This window comes from Saccostrea echinata, unplaced genomic scaffold (genome assembly GCF_033153115.1).
Source record: "Saccostrea echinata isolate AGI-Se365-2 ecotype Australia unplaced genomic scaffold, CSIRO_AGI_Sech_v1 ptg000054l, whole genome shotgun sequence".
Taxonomy (NCBI): domain Eukaryota; kingdom Metazoa; phylum Mollusca; class Bivalvia; order Ostreida; family Ostreidae; genus Saccostrea; species Saccostrea echinata.
The window spans coordinates 46289183-46305940 of record NW_026889803.1 but is presented as its reverse complement, the minus strand read 5'-3'; the positions used below and the strand labels follow the sequence as shown (position 1 = coordinate 46305940).

The following is a 16758-nucleotide window of genomic DNA, read 5'->3' as shown; positions in this document are numbered from 1 at the left end:
CTTACATTACTGATAGAAGTAAATGAATGAATCTCCGATATAACATAATATATAAAACATGGAATCAAGCTTTTACATGTACGTGCTTCGTTTCAATATATAGAGAAAAAAATCATTAAAACCCTGAAAAAGCAAATTAAACAATGCCATTTCTGTTTCCACTGACCTTTCAAATAAAAACAAAATTTCAAAACGTTAAGTGTTATACTTTTAATTTTGTTACAAAACATTGTTGTTGACATACTTTTTTAAAAATGTGTATGTACAATTATATGCTCTTGTAGCAAATGCTGTTTGTCTTTCACCTCTTCTCCAAGTTTTGACCCTGGCTTGAGTTTTACAATAGTTTAAAAATTTATTTTGTGTTTGTTTCTTACAGTATTTGTAATATGAAGGTTCAGCTCTCCATACAATCAGATTGCTGTGACTCTTCCTGTAAATGGACGTTTATTTACTTTTTGTCCGGGAGAGCGGTCTGTCTCGTTTCGGTTTCGGCGAAGGAGTTCCATTAGCTCGCGTTTTTCCAATTCTAGTCTTTCAGTGTCCTGTCTACGCTTGACTTCTAATTCCATTAGAAGCTTAATCTTTTGTGAAAGTCTTGAAACTTCAGACTTGAGTTCATCCATCTGAGTTTGCATGGAGGATTCCTTCTGGACCATGTGACATCTCTGTGTGTTCAGTCTAAGTTCCATTTCTCTTTTCTGTTCGTCGATCTTGCATGACATTTCCGAACGCAGCACGTCCATGGCTGTTTTAAGCTCATGGATACAATTATGCTCTTTGTCTTGTCTTAGCACCATAAGCAGGCCACAGCCGTTCGGACATTCTCGGGCACGGAATTCACAGGAAGCCATATGGTTTGCTAGATCCTTTCTCAGTACTATAGCATTACAGTTGTCATTGGAGCATGGAACAGAGCTAAGTGGACATTCAGATTCATGACCTTCGATAAATTCCAGTGAACTAATATGGTTACAGCCAAGGTTTGCATTGATGCATCGAAGCTGTAGCTTGTCTAAATCGTTCTTCATATAACGAAACAATGGCTTCAGGTTTGACTGCGACAACTGTTTCCTGTCCTCTGGACATCGATTTTCGTGCACTAACCATCCCTCAATGCACTGGCGACAGTACGCATGCTCACAAGGTGCTTGTACTGGGACCTCCAACACGTCACGACAAATACAACAAAGAAGGCCTTCGTTCACAATCCCCAAGAAGCGTTCCACGTCAAAACCCATACCTTCAATGAAATCAAAATCTTCATTTTTTTAAGAGTAACATTTACCTTTGACGTAATGGCGTATACATGTAGTCTGCAGAAATACTTAATTTGGATAAAGAAGTCTATTTCTTTTTAGTAAATTTTCAGTCAATTACCATGGGGTAGAACTTTTCAACTTCATATATTGTTTAACAATGGAAAAAAAGATTGTTGTTCTTCATTTAGAAGAAAGTTATACGTGTACATTAACGGGCACTCGGAGAGCACTTACCGCCGACAATTAATTCGACAATCCATTGAAATTAAAAGTATCTCAGGTATCTATGTAACATCTTTCAAAATGTCATGAAAGCTTAAAATATGTTTTTACGATTTTTTTTTAAATATAATGCAGACAACAATGTCCTTTCAATTTTATTTACAGAATTAAAATTCGAGCAAAGGAAGTTGAATTGAATTCATTTTCGTTTAGTTTATAGAAAATAAATATTTGTTTTATGTCACCTGAGTTACTCAGGTGACCTATTGCTATCTGTTTTCGTCCTTCGTCATACGACGTACGTGCGTCGTGCGTTAACATTTGAACATTTTCAGCTTCTTCTCTGGAACCGCTGTACCAATTTCAATTTCAATCAATTTTGGCATAGAAAATTTATGAGTAAAGGGGAACAAAAATTGCGTATTTCATGTTCCCTAGCTGTTCCCCCGGGGCCTTAGGGTTGGGGCTAAAACCATTAAAATTAGTGCCATTTTTAAACATCTTCTTGTTTACTCCTGCACATCAAGAAGTCAAACTGTTGGCATGATTGTAATAACAATTTCGCCCTCTAACAAAATTGTGAAATTCATGACCCCAGGATTAGGAGTTCCGGAGTTAGGGTGAGGCTCTAATGATGATATAGTGAAAATGCATATTTTTAATCTCTCTCTCTCTCTCTCTCTCTCTCTGTGTGTGTGTGTGTGTGTGTGTGTGTGTATGTGAGGGTGTGTGTGTGTGAGAGAGAGAGGGAGAGAGAGGGTGTGTGTATAAAGCAGATAAACTATAGGTGCATGGTTATGATGATCAAGGGTGCCTATTCCAAAATTGTGAAATTTGTGGCCCCAGGGTGAGGGGTTCTGCAGGAGGGGGGCTCTATTGATTATATAGTGAGAGTACATTATTTCTTCGAAAATCTTCTCTGCTCCTATATATTAATCAAACAAACCAAATATATAGTAATGATGAGCAAAAATTCTTCTTCCAAAATTATGGCTCCTGGGTCAGTGATTCTTCTGTTAGGGCAGGTCTCTATTGATTATGTGGTGAAAATGCATTAATTCTTTGAAATGTATTTAGCAGATAAACTAGTTGCATTGTTAAGATGATCAAGACTGCCTCTTCCAAAATTGTGATATTTGAGACCGCAGGGTCAGGGTTCTCGGGGGAGGGGGGCTCCATTGATTATATGATTATATAGTAAAAGTACAATATTTCTATGAAAATCTTCTCTACTTCTGGATTTTAAACAAACAAACCAAGTGCATAGTTATGATAAGCAACGGTGCCTCTTCCAAAATTGTGAATTTCTTGGCCTCTGGGTATTGGTGTAAAGATAGGGCTGAGACTATCGATTATAAAGTAAAAATGCATTAAATTCTTTGAAAAGCTTCTTCTATGCCCCTGAGTATTTAGCAGATAAACTAAGTGCACGGTTTCGGTGATCAAGAATGCCTCCTCCAAAATTGTGAAGAGTGTGGCCCCAAAGTCAAAGGTTCGGGAGGGGGTTTTATTGATTATATAGTGAAAGTGCATATTTCTTTGAAAATCTTCTCTGCTAGTGGGTATTAACCAAATCAGACTAAGTGCATATTTATGATGAGCAAGGGTGCCTCTTCCAAAATTGTAAATTTCATAGCCCCCGGGTAAGGTGTTCTGGTGTTAGGATGGGGCTCTGTTGATAAAATAGTAAAATTGCACTATTTCTTTGAAATCTTCTCTGCTTCTGGGCATTTACAGGTAGCAGATAAACTAAGTACATGGTCATGATGAGCAAGAGTTTCTCTTCCAAAATTGTGAAATTTGTGGCCCCAGGGTAAGGAATTTTGATGTTAGGGTGGGGCTTTTTTGAATAAATATTAAAAATGCATTATTTCTTTGAAAATCTTCTCTGCCCATGGGTATTTAGCAAACATACTAAGTACATGGTTATGACGAGCAAGGGTGCCTCTTCCAGAATTATGAATTTCTTGCCCCGGATAAGAGGTTCATGTGTAAGTGTGGGGTTATGTTGAATCTATTGTGAAAATGCATTATTTCTTTGAAAATCTTTTCTGTTCCTGGGCATCTAGGAGGCAAACAGGGTATATAATGTTGTACTAAACAAGGTATTTTTACCAGATTTTTGAAATTCTGCACACTTGGTTAATTTATTAATTTGTATTCCCTGAAAGAAGTTGTTCCCCTTTGCTATTCACCTATGATAATTCATCACTGTAAAAAATGTAATTGAAAGATCAATTGAATAACAAAATTACACAAATTTTTTTATAATATTTAGTACAAAAAGTACTTTCATAGTTTTTTATTGGTCATGCAGGTAGACTTGTAAATAATATACAAATAAAAGTGGGACAAAAAAAACCCCTTATCTTTGTACTTTAAATGTTATTCAAAGACTAAGAGTGGCCAGTGTGAGAGGGTTTGAGATGGGTTTACTAATAGTGCTTAAGAACTATTGTTTTGTTTAGTCTGCATTGGGTAGTGACAAATGGGGGCAACTGCAGGCAAGTACATAGATCAACTTTAAAATTTGATACTGAACGTTAAATTAATTATTTTGCTGATCCCTGATCATCTTATTTCCCCTTCTTTTGGGCAACATAGCTTCATTTATCAGCTTACTTTGTTTAATTTTAAATTCATTCTATGGATCCTCTACAGTGTTACATTATACTCAGGTTATCGTAAGGCCCTCGAGCTTCTTGATTTTTTTTTCTGTTTTAATAATTTTTTTTTAAAAAAATATCAAATAAATTTATTTAGAAAATGAAAAAAAAAACGAGCTTAAGCAATACCTAAATCAAATAATGATCCCCTCCTTACAGCAAAACCAAGATATGTGTATTTTTTTAATGTGAAAACACATATGATAAAGCTCATTTTTCTCTGACAATCTTGTCTCTTGTATATCTCGTATATCTAATATATGCAAATACATGGCAAGATAGGCTGACTGACATCCTAACTCCAAAAAAGGGTTCTATTCAAACATTCCTTATAAGTGAATAGTTCTTAGGTTAAAACATTGGAGCACAAGCTTTTTTCCTTTTTACCGCCTGAAAGTGCACTTATTTGCAAGTATGAATAATAAGCTAACAAGATGTTTTGAGTCAAATGCTGACTGACGTTTTTCACACTAATTGTTAGGCCATTATTTACACAGTGAATTGTCAGCGGATTTTTCCGTTATTTCCCGATCATGACAAGGAGGACACGGCGGGTGTGACCGGTCGGCAGGGGATGCTCACTCCTCCATGGCACCTGATCCCACCTCTGATGTTTGGAGGTCCGTGTTTGCTCTGCTCCTAATTTGTATTGATTAATGGACTTTTGAGCTTAAATACTGTTCGTTATCTCCATATATTTCATTTGGCAAGATAAATTCTAGCTTCTACAAAAAAAAAAAAAAAAAAAAAAAAAAAAAAAAAAAACTTAACTATAAAATTAATGGAATGTACGTTCGGAATACAACAGAAATCTCCCCTCTCTCTCCAATTTCAAAATTATATAAACCAATCGAGAATATTGTTATTTCCTTTTACCTGGTATTGAGAAAAAATGTCCAAAATTATGTTCACTTGAAAGAAACATATTTCACAGAATAATTTACTCACTATAGTCAGTGTTTCCTCTACATCATCTATATGTATTCACTGTCGGGTAGAAAGCTGTTTTTGAATGAAACATAAGGCTTTTATGGCCCTCCTGGTTCGCCCATCTGTACGTTTCAACACATTTATCGCTGTAAGGCAACTCTCGAAATTTATAAATCTTAGTCAGGTTGATTTCTGCAGAGACGAAAGATTGTTTATAAACAAAGCTGAGACTGTTACACTCGGTGACTACATTAATATTTTAAAGTCATAAACGGTTTCATTGTTCAAATAATGGCAGAGTATAATATAGAAAATGGGACAGGTGCCAGGTCATTTGATCTCATTTTATCGGTACCCTGTCTTGAATTTTTCTGATCGCTATCTGTAAATATCAGAGCATATGATAGACAGGCTTCTTTTGCATGCACATGTATGTGTAAATGTTTGAAGAGAGCTCCATCACGTGCATTATGTCTAGAGCAAGTTTACTCCTTATTTAAATTGATACTGATTTTTTTTATTTATTGTTTTATATTTATTTTTAATTTCTTATTTTTACTGACATAGAAAAATAAATTTAAATACAGATTAACAGGTGATAGAAATATTAATGGTTTCCATTATTGATATAGGAGGCAGATAACACTGTAAAAATCATATAGGATGGGAAGTATTGCATAATAATATAATAAACGTTTTATTTAAGAAATAATGTATCATTTTTAAACATCTATCGGGATATAAATACGGGTTGGTCACGAGATCAAATTCCATAAAGCCCGAAGGGCTTTATGGTAAATTAATTTTGATCTCGTACCAACCCGTATTTATCATGATAGATGTTTAAAAATGATACATTATTACTTATATTTACATTTATGACTTATTCATATTTTATGTTTTCCTGATTATAATCTTTAACGCGTGTAATGTTTTATTTTTCAAACTCAACGGCACGTATTTGATCCATTGATTGCGCGTAGACCCTTTATGACGTCACTGAGAAATTACGTCGAACGTTTATGACGCGAGGAACCCGTGTTTATACGGATATAGATACGCGTTGCTTTTAATAGTGTTATATAAAAGAAAACGTTTGCAAATGTAAATATATAGTCATAATTTATCGGGAGAAGTCTTTATAAATAAAATAAAAAATATATCCTCCAAGTTCGAATTCATACCAAAATCAACGATACACGCGGTGACACGACGCACTTCAAGCTAGCACGGATAAACACAGTGACTCTTAAATGTGAAGTCAAATGACCCTTTGCTAAAACTGATCAAAAATTTTGTATTTGTCGCAAATTTTTAAATCCGCTCCTACGTGTCCCCGACTAACTTACTGACCTATGAAATACTTAGAGGGATTCCGAGCATACTTCAATACATCAGCATGGCATGGCGAAGTCATGGAAGTACCCAACTTTAAAATGATTTTATTTGCTTTCAGCACTCAGTGTTCAGAGATACAGTAACCAGTAATAGTCAACATGAGTTTTTGTACGGAATTAGTTTATTTTTTGTATTTATTCTGCCTTGTGGAAACTTCACCAATCGTGTCGATAAATGGACAACGAATGGAGTTGACGGAAAATGAGGTCAAGCTTTTGACTTTCAATTTCACCGAAACGGATAGGCCTGTCAAAGTATTTATCCAGAGTTCAAATACTGAAATTTTCACAGTTATTGCAGGCACTCATCATAATATTACTGATGGACAATATGGGAATTTTTCTACTCAAATTCACGGTGAATTTTTAGGACGTGCCGAGTTGCATTTGTATGTAAACAAATATTTCCAAGGGACGCAACCGAGCGAAGCAATAAGCGAACGTGCTGTAAACGAAACCTGGTACAAAGTTGATGATTCTGTCGACATTGTAGTTAAGCGAGCTGACAGTCCACTGAACACGGTTTTCACTTCCATTGTGATCATATTGGTATGCTTAGCAAACATTGCCATGGGCTGTAAGACTGAGCTGAAGGAAGTGAGGAAAACCATGAGGAGACCTGTCGCACCTGTTACAGGGCTACTTTCACAATTCATCCTCATGCCACTGGTAGTATTATGTTATTATTGTAGATTTATCAGCAATATACATGATATACACTGTGTTAAATTTTATTATAATTATTATAATTACATGTAAATGCACACTATCTGACTGAGACTTTATATGAAGCTCAGTACATAACTACATGTACTACATTCAATCATCGACAGTTTCCTAGGTTTCTGATGTACTACAGCAATGAGATCATTCTAGAACATTTATAATCCACATTATCATTTTCAACATCATCTTCGCTAGCCAAGGGTTTCTGATACGCTACTCTCCTCACAGACCCTTGGCATATCGTGATGACAAAAGACGGGATTGTTTTCATCATGTGATCACGATTCTTACCAGGTATGCACAGATTGCATCATCGACAGAAATAAAAAGCGTATTTAAAAGAATAATGTTTTTGAAGAATAATTAACAAGAAGGTATTGAGTTATGTTAATTTGTTATTTAAACATGTTAAAATGCAAATCTACATCTTCAGTATAGATTCTTAATCACATATTTTGCACGTAGCTTAAGATATTGGATGACACCATATAGCAATTCATAGAATGGCATGTTATCTTCCGGATCGTTGTTTGCTTGCGTTTTTCATTCACGATATTAAAGAGTCAAGATATATCCCGAACGCAAATATCGTCATTTACAAAAAACAATTGCTGATTGGTCGAACGATGTCGATCAATTCCAATCACAACTTGAGAAAAAAATCCCAACATTTTTTAACACCGTATGCCAAGGGCTTATGAGGAGAGTAGCGTAACAGAAACCCTTGGCTAGCGAAGATGTTTCAACATAGGATTTGTGTTTCAACCTCATATAAATTTGGTAAATAAAAGGCATATTTCCTGTATCACCCAATTTTTACCTAAATTTATATGAAACTTAAAAATATGCATAGCTTTTTACAAGCAATGCATCTCATGGTAACGGGTGCATTTGCCCCGATTACAAGTTCACTCTGAGTGGTTTCGCAGTGAGTGGTTTCGCCTCGATTATATCTGTTACCTGTAATTAAAAGGTGTCAAATTTTTCCACATGTGTATTTTGGCAGTTTGTTATGACAAATCTTCAATGTTTATGTTTGTGGTTTTTGTGTATGTGCTATGGAAAATGTTTTTATTGTATATATTTAAAGCGATCTAGTTGATCTGCAAGGCACACCTAATTGATTAGGTTTTTAATGAAGTAAATCTACATAGATCAAACTTTGTAAAAAAGATGGACATTGTTGGAATAAAATTGAAATGTTTAAACTAAACATATATTTTACATATTTTAACACAGATGAATTAAGTTTTTTTTCCCCTGTGTTCGTGATTTTTTAAAGAAAGGTTTGTATCATAGATCTGTCGTGAAAATCGGACTGGAAATAATTATTAGTATTGATCGGCAACTCATATCCATGATAACTGAATTTAATTAAAGTGCTCAATAATTATATTAATCTAAACACTCATTAATCAAATGACTTTTGTTTAAATAAACTTGAAGCACACAGTATGTTTGAAGAAAACCACTCGGGGGGCGAAACCATGAACTCGGGGCGAACAGGGAAGCAGCACGAAACCACTCGGAACGAACAGGTGATCGGGGTGAAACCACCCGCATTCCATCTCATATGCCTATGTTTTAAGTTAATTTAAAGAAAACAGTAAGTTACATGTACTTCTAAATTTTTGTATTACAGCTCTCCATAATTCATTGATTAGTAAGGAGAAATATCTTGATCTGACATGTTGATGTCATGATAAAATACTACAATCATATATTCAATTTGAATCATATTTATAATTTAATATATTGATCGAATCATATTTATATCGATGCATAAAATGAAAATTGCTGCATGAAAAGATTTCAATTAAGCTTCATTTTTAGCTCACCTGAGCTGAAAGCTCAAGTGAGCTTTTCTGATCACATTTTGTCCGGCGTCCGTCTGTCTGTCCGTCTGTCTGTCTGTCCGTCTGTCTGTCTGTAAACTTTTCACATTTTCGACTTCTTCTCAAGAACCACTGGGCCAATTTCTACCAAACTTGCCACAAAGTATCCTTGGGTAAAGGGGATTCAAGTTTGTTCAAATGAAGGGCCACACCCTCTTTCAAGGGGAGATAATTAGGGTTTAGTGAAAAAATAATGGCATCATTTAAAAATCTTCTTCTCAAGAACCGTAGGGCCAGGAAAGATGAAACTCATGTGGAAGCATCCTCAGGTAGTGTAGATTCAAGTTTGTTCAAATCATGACCCCCGGGGGTAGGGCAGGGCCACAATGGAGAATCAAAGTTTTACATAGAAATATATAGGAAAAATCTTTAAAAATCTTCTTGTCAAGAACAGCAAAGCCATGATGAGTCATATTTATATGGAAGCATCCTCAGGTAGTGTAGATTCAAGTTTGTTCAAATCATGACCCCCGGGGGTAGGGCGGGGCCACAATGGAGGATCAAAGTTTTACATAGAAATATATAGGAAAAATCTTTAAAAATCTTCTTCTCAAGAACAGCAAAGCCATGATGAGCCATATTTATATGGAAGCATCCTCAGGTAGTGTAGATTCAAGTTTGTTCAAACCATGACCCCTGGGGGTAGGGCGGGGCCACAATGGAGGATCAAAGTTTTACATAGAAATATATAGGAAAAATCTTTAAAAATCTTCTTCTCAAGAACAACAAAGTCACGATGAGTCATATTTATATGGAAGCATCCTCAGGTAGTGTAGATTCAAGTTTATTCAAATCATGACCCCCGGGGGTAGGGCAGGGCCACAATGGAGGATCAAAGTTTTACATAAAAATATATAGGAAAAATCTTTAAAAATCTTCTTCTCAAGAACAACAAAGTCATGATGAGTCATATTTATATGGAAGCATCCTCAGGTAGTGTAGATTCAAGTTTGTTCAAATCATGACCCCCGGGGGTAGGGCGGGGCCACAATGGAGGATCAAAGTTTTACATAGAAATATATAGGAAAAATCTTTAAAAATCTTCTTCTCAAGAACAGCAAAGTCATGATGAGTCATATTTATATGGAAGCATCCTCAGGTAGTGTAGATTCAAGTTTATTCAAATCATGACCCCCGGGGGTAGGGCAGGGCCACAATGGAGGATCAAAGTTTTACATAGAAATATATAGGAAAAATTTTAAAAATCTTCTTCTCAGGAACAGCAAAGCCCTGATTGATGTATTATTATGTGGAAGCATCCTCAGGTAGTGTAGATTCTATTTTATTCAAATCATGGCCCCCATGGGTAGGATTGGGCCACAATGGAGGATCAAAGTTTTAAATAGAAATGTAAAGGAAAATATCTTCTGAAGAACTGCAAACCATGATTAGTCATTTTGTTATGGAAACATATAGAAAAAATATTTCTTCCCAAGAACAGGAAAGCTATGTTTAGTCATACTGATATGGAAGCATCCTCAGGTAGTGTAGATTCAAGTTCAAATGATGACCCCTGGGATAGGGAGGAGCCACAATGGGGGATCAAATTTTTACAAAGGAATATATGGGAATTTTTTTTAAAATCTTCTCAAGTACAACAAAGCCATTTGTTATATTGACATGGAAGCATCATCAGGTAGTTTAAAATTCAAGCCCCCCCCCCCCCCCTTCCCGGTAATCTTTTCAATACTGAACTGATTTGTGCTTTTGCCCAGCCAATGTGCTCAGGTGAGCGATGTGGCCCATGGGCCTCTTGTTAAATAATAATTTTAAGAGTTATGGTTCTTAGCTGAGGAGCAGATATCCTTAAAACCATTGAACCAGCTGATCCCAGGGTTTGAAATTCACTATATACAACTCGCAAAATGCGAGTTAAAATTCCCAAATTGCAAGTTAAAAATTAGGTAACTTGCAAAAAACTTGCGAGTTGATTTTTTTAAAAATAAAAGCCACACTGTAGTTGTATTTTGTGTATTGTACAGTAGTTACTTTTTCCTTAAGTTACATGTATTTAATTTACATAAATTCAACTTTATATGAAAATTGCGAGTAGTCTTGTAAAATTGCGAGTTCACTTTCTTGGTACTCGCAATTATTTGCGAGTTGTAATTTTAGGGAGTTTCTAACCCTGGATCCAGTTATAAAGTTAGATACATGCATTTACTATTAGTGCCCTGCATGACTTATGGAAGCCCTATTACAGCCCTATTACAGCTATAGTAATTGCATTTTCTATCCATCCTTCTGTCCATTTAACAGTACAAATTTGTTGTAAGCGATAATTCAAACAGTTTTGTCTGTAACATTTTAAAATTTTGTACAGAAATACTTGACAATAAGCAAAAGATTCCTAATAAATTTGGGTTAAATTGACATATAACTCTGCCTGTTGGTATGTATATATATTTATCATGACATGATAACATACAGTTTTGATCATAACAAATTCAAATTTTATATAGGAGGAGTTCATCATACATGTAGGAGAGATCGACACACAGGTGATACAATGAAAAGTCTACTATAGTGTGATTTGTTTACAAAGATAAGCCTACTTTGTATCTCGATCGCAAGAAAAAAAGATATAAAAAAGAAAGAATATGTCGAAATTGAGACCTTGTAGACTTCATTTTGGACCATAAACAGCTAGGTGGTAGTTTTACAAAAGTAGGAGGTACATGTAGCTTGTGGAAGTACGTTTTCATTGAATATGTTACCAAATTTTTCTCCAAAGAATACACTTTGGTCGGTACACTCATAATTTCAGCAGGGTATTAGTACTGGGTACCAGCAGATTTTGAAAGGCCTGATATAATGTACACAGATGTTCCTTTAGATACCGTACTTAAATTAACATCTGGAATTTCTTAAGACATTTGGAAAATCAAAAAGGTTCTGAAATTTGAATGCTGTGTTACATAGTATTCATGATTGATATATACATGCATTACATCTGAATGTCAGTTTTCTGGGTAACTGGGGGATATTCAAATGCCACTCTTTATGACTATACATTAAAGCACTAATTAATCTTTTGTTCATTTACTTTCGATTCACAGTGGTATTTACATAAGCACATGGACTTAACAAAATAAAAACTCAATTTTTGAGGCCATCATTAAAATTTTTTTGGTTTGATGTACTCCGACCTACATTTTTCAAGGTGGGTTGGTTGGATTGAAGCTTTTTTTTTTCAGTATCTGACAGATTGATTATTTGTCACACAAAAAAACCTGTAGACTTAGAAATTTATTGATGTTTTCATAATTCACTGGACAAGACAGATTTAATATTTATCGCTATAAAATTAATTGAAAAAGCTTCTTCAAGAAATTATAAATCTTTAAAATGAAACAATGTCTATCTCCCTGGAAACCAAAAAAAAAAAAAAAATTAAAATTTAATGTACTGAAAAAAAGTATTGGGTAGGGTCGACTTTGAAGGGTTGGTCAAAGTACATCAAACAAAACATATTGAGTGCAAGCGTAACTGAGTTTAGAAACAAATCAACATAGTCAATGACCTAGTAATTCAAACAAAAGCTGGGTTTAATTTTGTAAGCTTACATGTAGCTTTAATTCCCGATCGAGCCACTTAATATTCAGACAGTGTATTGAAGTATTATCCAGCTTGTTGGTAGGGTTATATTAGATGCTAAAAAATATATATATTATATTCCTAACTTTTTATCCTCATTGTGCAAACTTGAAAGGATAAAAACATTGAGAATACAAGTATGCTGGATGCACCCTGTAATAACATGTATAAATTAAGCCAGGCATGTAGCATCAATTTTGAATATTAATTGGAGGGAGGGGAAGCTGGGGGAAAAATTAAAAGAAAGGGAATATTCTCCAGGGGGGGGGGGGGGATACAAGATATTTTATTGACCAATCAAGAGCCCTGGAAGACATTTTAACACATTTAAAGTACATTATAATTTAAACATTATTTCACAACAGAAATTGAAATTTGTACTTTCTAAAAAATATTAATCATGATACATTAATTGTAATAATGCACATCTAATGTAATCTAAAAATTAATTAACTGGCTATACGTTAATTTATGATCATCAGCGTCAATGTACATGTATACTAATACATGTTTTAATGATGTAAATTTTGTAAAATTTATACACACTATTGAAATGAAGGCAAAGTTTGTAATAGCATTATTCAAACATGGAAAAATATGTAAAATTATATGTTAGGAAATTTGAAATCCTATACAGTATATTGGCAGTAATATTGCATTGGTCATGTAGCCATGATGTAGGTGGGCATGCAAGTATTTAAAATGCATTGAAGCACTTTTACTAATAACATTTCTGAGACTGGAAAAATATCTTTCAGGTATAATGTATCATTATATTTATGAAATCAACCTATGTTCATAAAATATTGTAGATATCTTTAGGAGTTGGTTACTTGCTTGGACTAAATGCAGCCTTGTGGTTTGGATTCTTTGCTATGGGTTCCTCACCAGGTGGAGCTGCTAGTAACATATACTGTTATCTGTTGGATGGGGATGTGTCTTTGAGTGTTACCATGACATTCATCAGTACTTTATCATCTTTAGGTCAGTATGTTTGACATGAACAATATCTTTTTTTTTGTGAAAAAATTCATTTATTTAATAAAGATATAATGTCTAAATTTTATTCTATTTATAACTTAGATTTGAAAAGACAGTTACATGTAAATTAAGTTACTATTGGTAAATGCTCTTAAAAAACAAATATTAACACATAATAATCTGCAGAAAAGTTTAAGACTGCACAAACCAAGATAATACGAACATCTTTGTTCATTGTAATTGAAATGTTTGCTCATGAGGTAAATGTACTTTTGATTTTAGCCCTGATTCCTGCCTGGATTTACAGTGTAGGGGTAAATGTGATCTACAAGGATATAGAAATCTCCATTCCATTCACCAACATCATCATCTCTCTGATAGGCCTGATCATTCCTGTTGGCATTGGAATTCTGATACAGACAAAGAGACCGAAGTGGGCCAAGTTCATTGAGAAGTTAGTTCGACCAATCACCGTTATTTTTGTAATTTTGGTATTTACTGTAGGGGTGTATGCTAATCTTTATGTGTTTAAACTACTTACGCCTGTGACACTACTGGCAGGTGCCCTTGTTCCATATTGTGGGTTTTTCTTTGGTGCTGTTGTTGCTTTCCTTACGCGACACGATAGACAGAAAATTCTCACTATTGCCATTGAGACAGGTATCCAAAATACGGGTATTTCCATCGTCATGCTTCAGTTATCACTGCCTCTTCCAGACTCTGATATAGGAATTGTGGCTCCGATTATATGTTCTGTTTTCACCCCTATCCCAATGGCAATTGCCATTATATCATATGAAATAAAGAAAAGGTGTTGCACAAAGAAGCCTCCAAACAGTGAGAAAATGGGAGGTTTAGATAAAGTGGCAAATGCTGAAAATTCAGAGGTGAAAGGGTTGTCTTACCAGCCTGTGACTGAGAAAGGAAGTGATAGTGAAGCTGATGCAACCAAAGAAATGGAAGAAGACGGAGACGTAAAACAAAAGAATGGAACAATTTGACTTGTCAGGTGTGTGGAGTGTATGTGTCCTTAGATGCATTGTGCAGTATAGCAGTAGGAATAAATATTGGTGATAAGACATTGCTCAGTGTAAAAGTGATATTATTTTTTAAAAGAATTTATAAAGTTAATGTGACCCAAGAGAAAATAGTAAATATTCATGGTAAAAGTTGATTACTTTAAGGAAAAATAGTTAATATGACTTGGAAAAAATGGTAAATATTGGTCAGTGTAAAAGTGATATTAATCAATTTAAAGAATATTGATTTTAATTAACTGTAACTGTCATTTGTTGTAATAATTGAGTACTCTCTGTACCTGTAAAGATTTACTGTAAACCAGAGGCCTGTTCAACAGATCAAGTGCTCAGGAACATTTCTGTTGGAGGGATAAGGGATTTTGGCGAGCGCTTGCGAACGTTCACTCTGTTGAAGATGCCTCAGATTTTATTTGTGTGTGAGAAATATCTGTGACTTTCAAGACTTTTTTTATGCTCTTGAATATTTCTCACCTTAAACCATTAATTTAACTTTTCAAAGCTATATATGGCGTATCTGAGCTTAAAAAATAAAAATACGAGATTGAGTGTAGATGAACATGATATTTGTTATTATCGTTCAAATTAAAATTTTCACCAATTTTGAACTTGAATAATCCCACGTTTCTATAGTTAAATTGATTTTAAACTGTGTCTGATATTTAAATGAAGAGTCAGTAAATAAATTGGGTATTGTTTTAAATTTCTAATATCTATGAAATGCGATTGATTTAAATTGTGTAATTTACAGGAAAGTCCTATCTTTATTTGAAATGCAGTGGTGCGTTTAAGGGGGGTGCACCCGGTGCGCGCTTCCCCCTAAAATTGTCAAAGTTAGCGTAAATCATAGTTTCGTCGAGAAAATGTAAAAATGTCTACTCGGTAGACCTCATTTTTATCCTACAAAATCTCTAGAATCCAGGAGCTTTCGGGGGCTTTGCCCCCCCCCAGCCCCCAGGGCTTCACCCTGGACCCACTTGGGGCCTCAAGGCAGCCCCCAAATCCCCTGCCTACTTCTTGCACCCCCCCCCCACCCCCACACACACACTTCAATTCCTGGATCCGTGCCTGAAGTAATAAAACAAATGGAAAGATTTTTGTAATTTTAATTAGTCTGAACTTATCAAAAATACGCCATAAATGACTTTAATTAACTTATGCATTGTTCCATAGTTATAAAAATTTGTAGATGTAGATGGATTTCATTTCAAATGACCACTCACGAATAAACATTGTCACAAATAATGTTTGGCTTAGAGAACTATGAAGAACATATTGCAATTTCTGTAATCACATCCATGTGTAAATTAGGTCGTACTAAATACTAGAAAGTGCATTATGACACTGAATTCGTCCAGGGCCATTAGCTCATTAGATATTGCTATTATGTGCTGGTTGTTTTAAAGGTTTTGCACACAAAAATGCATTGCATTGCAGTGTTAACCTTAAGATTTTATTAAGGTGCTTATATATTTGTTAAGACATTAGATTTGATATGCTGTGACAGTTTATTATATTAGAAAATGAGAATATCTTGTTGATGTTATATTTTATCAGCATCTAGTCAGTGTATATACACACATGTCCATTAATATACATGTATGATATTTTATCAAGTTCATTCTGTTCTATTAACTTTTTAAGAATTGTTAAGATTTATTGTATATTTATTTCCCAGTCAAACTCCCTTGTCTTGAACTTAATGGGGCAGAGAGAAATAAAAATTGAAATATATGAGGCTTCAAGAAATTGAAATTAAAATACACAAAGAAAAAGTGTCATTTTGACATATTTATGGTGTACAATAATGAGATATTGATGCTCAAGATACTGAGGTTTAAATGTATATCATTCATCATACCTTTATTTCCAAATATATACATTGTACATATATATAAAAAGAGAGAGAGAAAAGATGATTCAATACAAATTTAAAGAAACTATGCATATGTTATTATGAGGTATTTACATGTACAGATTCAGGAACTTTCAAATTTTTGAAACATTAAGTTCAAGATGATATAGAAGGGATTATGTTTCATTGT

General features: G+C 34.5%; 2 protein-coding genes across 2 annotated transcripts; one reads left to right on the top strand and one right to left on the bottom strand.

The window, feature by feature from the left end:
* Positions 1-268: 268 nt before the first annotated feature.
* Positions 269-5233, bottom strand: LOC133206235 (RING finger protein 151-like). The gene is made up of 2 exons (XM_061342185.1): positions 5099-5233; positions 269-1243 (listed from the first exon to the last, which is right to left on the bottom strand). Exon 2 carries the CDS (start codon positions 1239-1241, stop codon positions 414-416), a length of 828 nt encoding a protein of 275 aa, XP_061198169.1. The 5' UTR covers positions 1242-1243; positions 5099-5233; the 3' UTR covers positions 269-413.
* A 1267-nt stretch (positions 5234-6500) lies between these two features.
* LOC133205555 (ileal sodium/bile acid cotransporter-like) lies at positions 6501-15371 on the top strand. Its single transcript, XM_061341393.1, has 3 exons — positions 6501-7146; positions 13508-13679; positions 13959-15371. The coding sequence occupies exons 1-3, from the start codon at positions 6577-6579 to the stop codon at positions 14675-14677; spliced, it is 1461 nt and encodes a 486-aa protein (XP_061197377.1). The 5' UTR covers positions 6501-6576; the 3' UTR covers positions 14678-15371.
* Positions 15372-16758: the final 1387 nt, after the last annotated feature.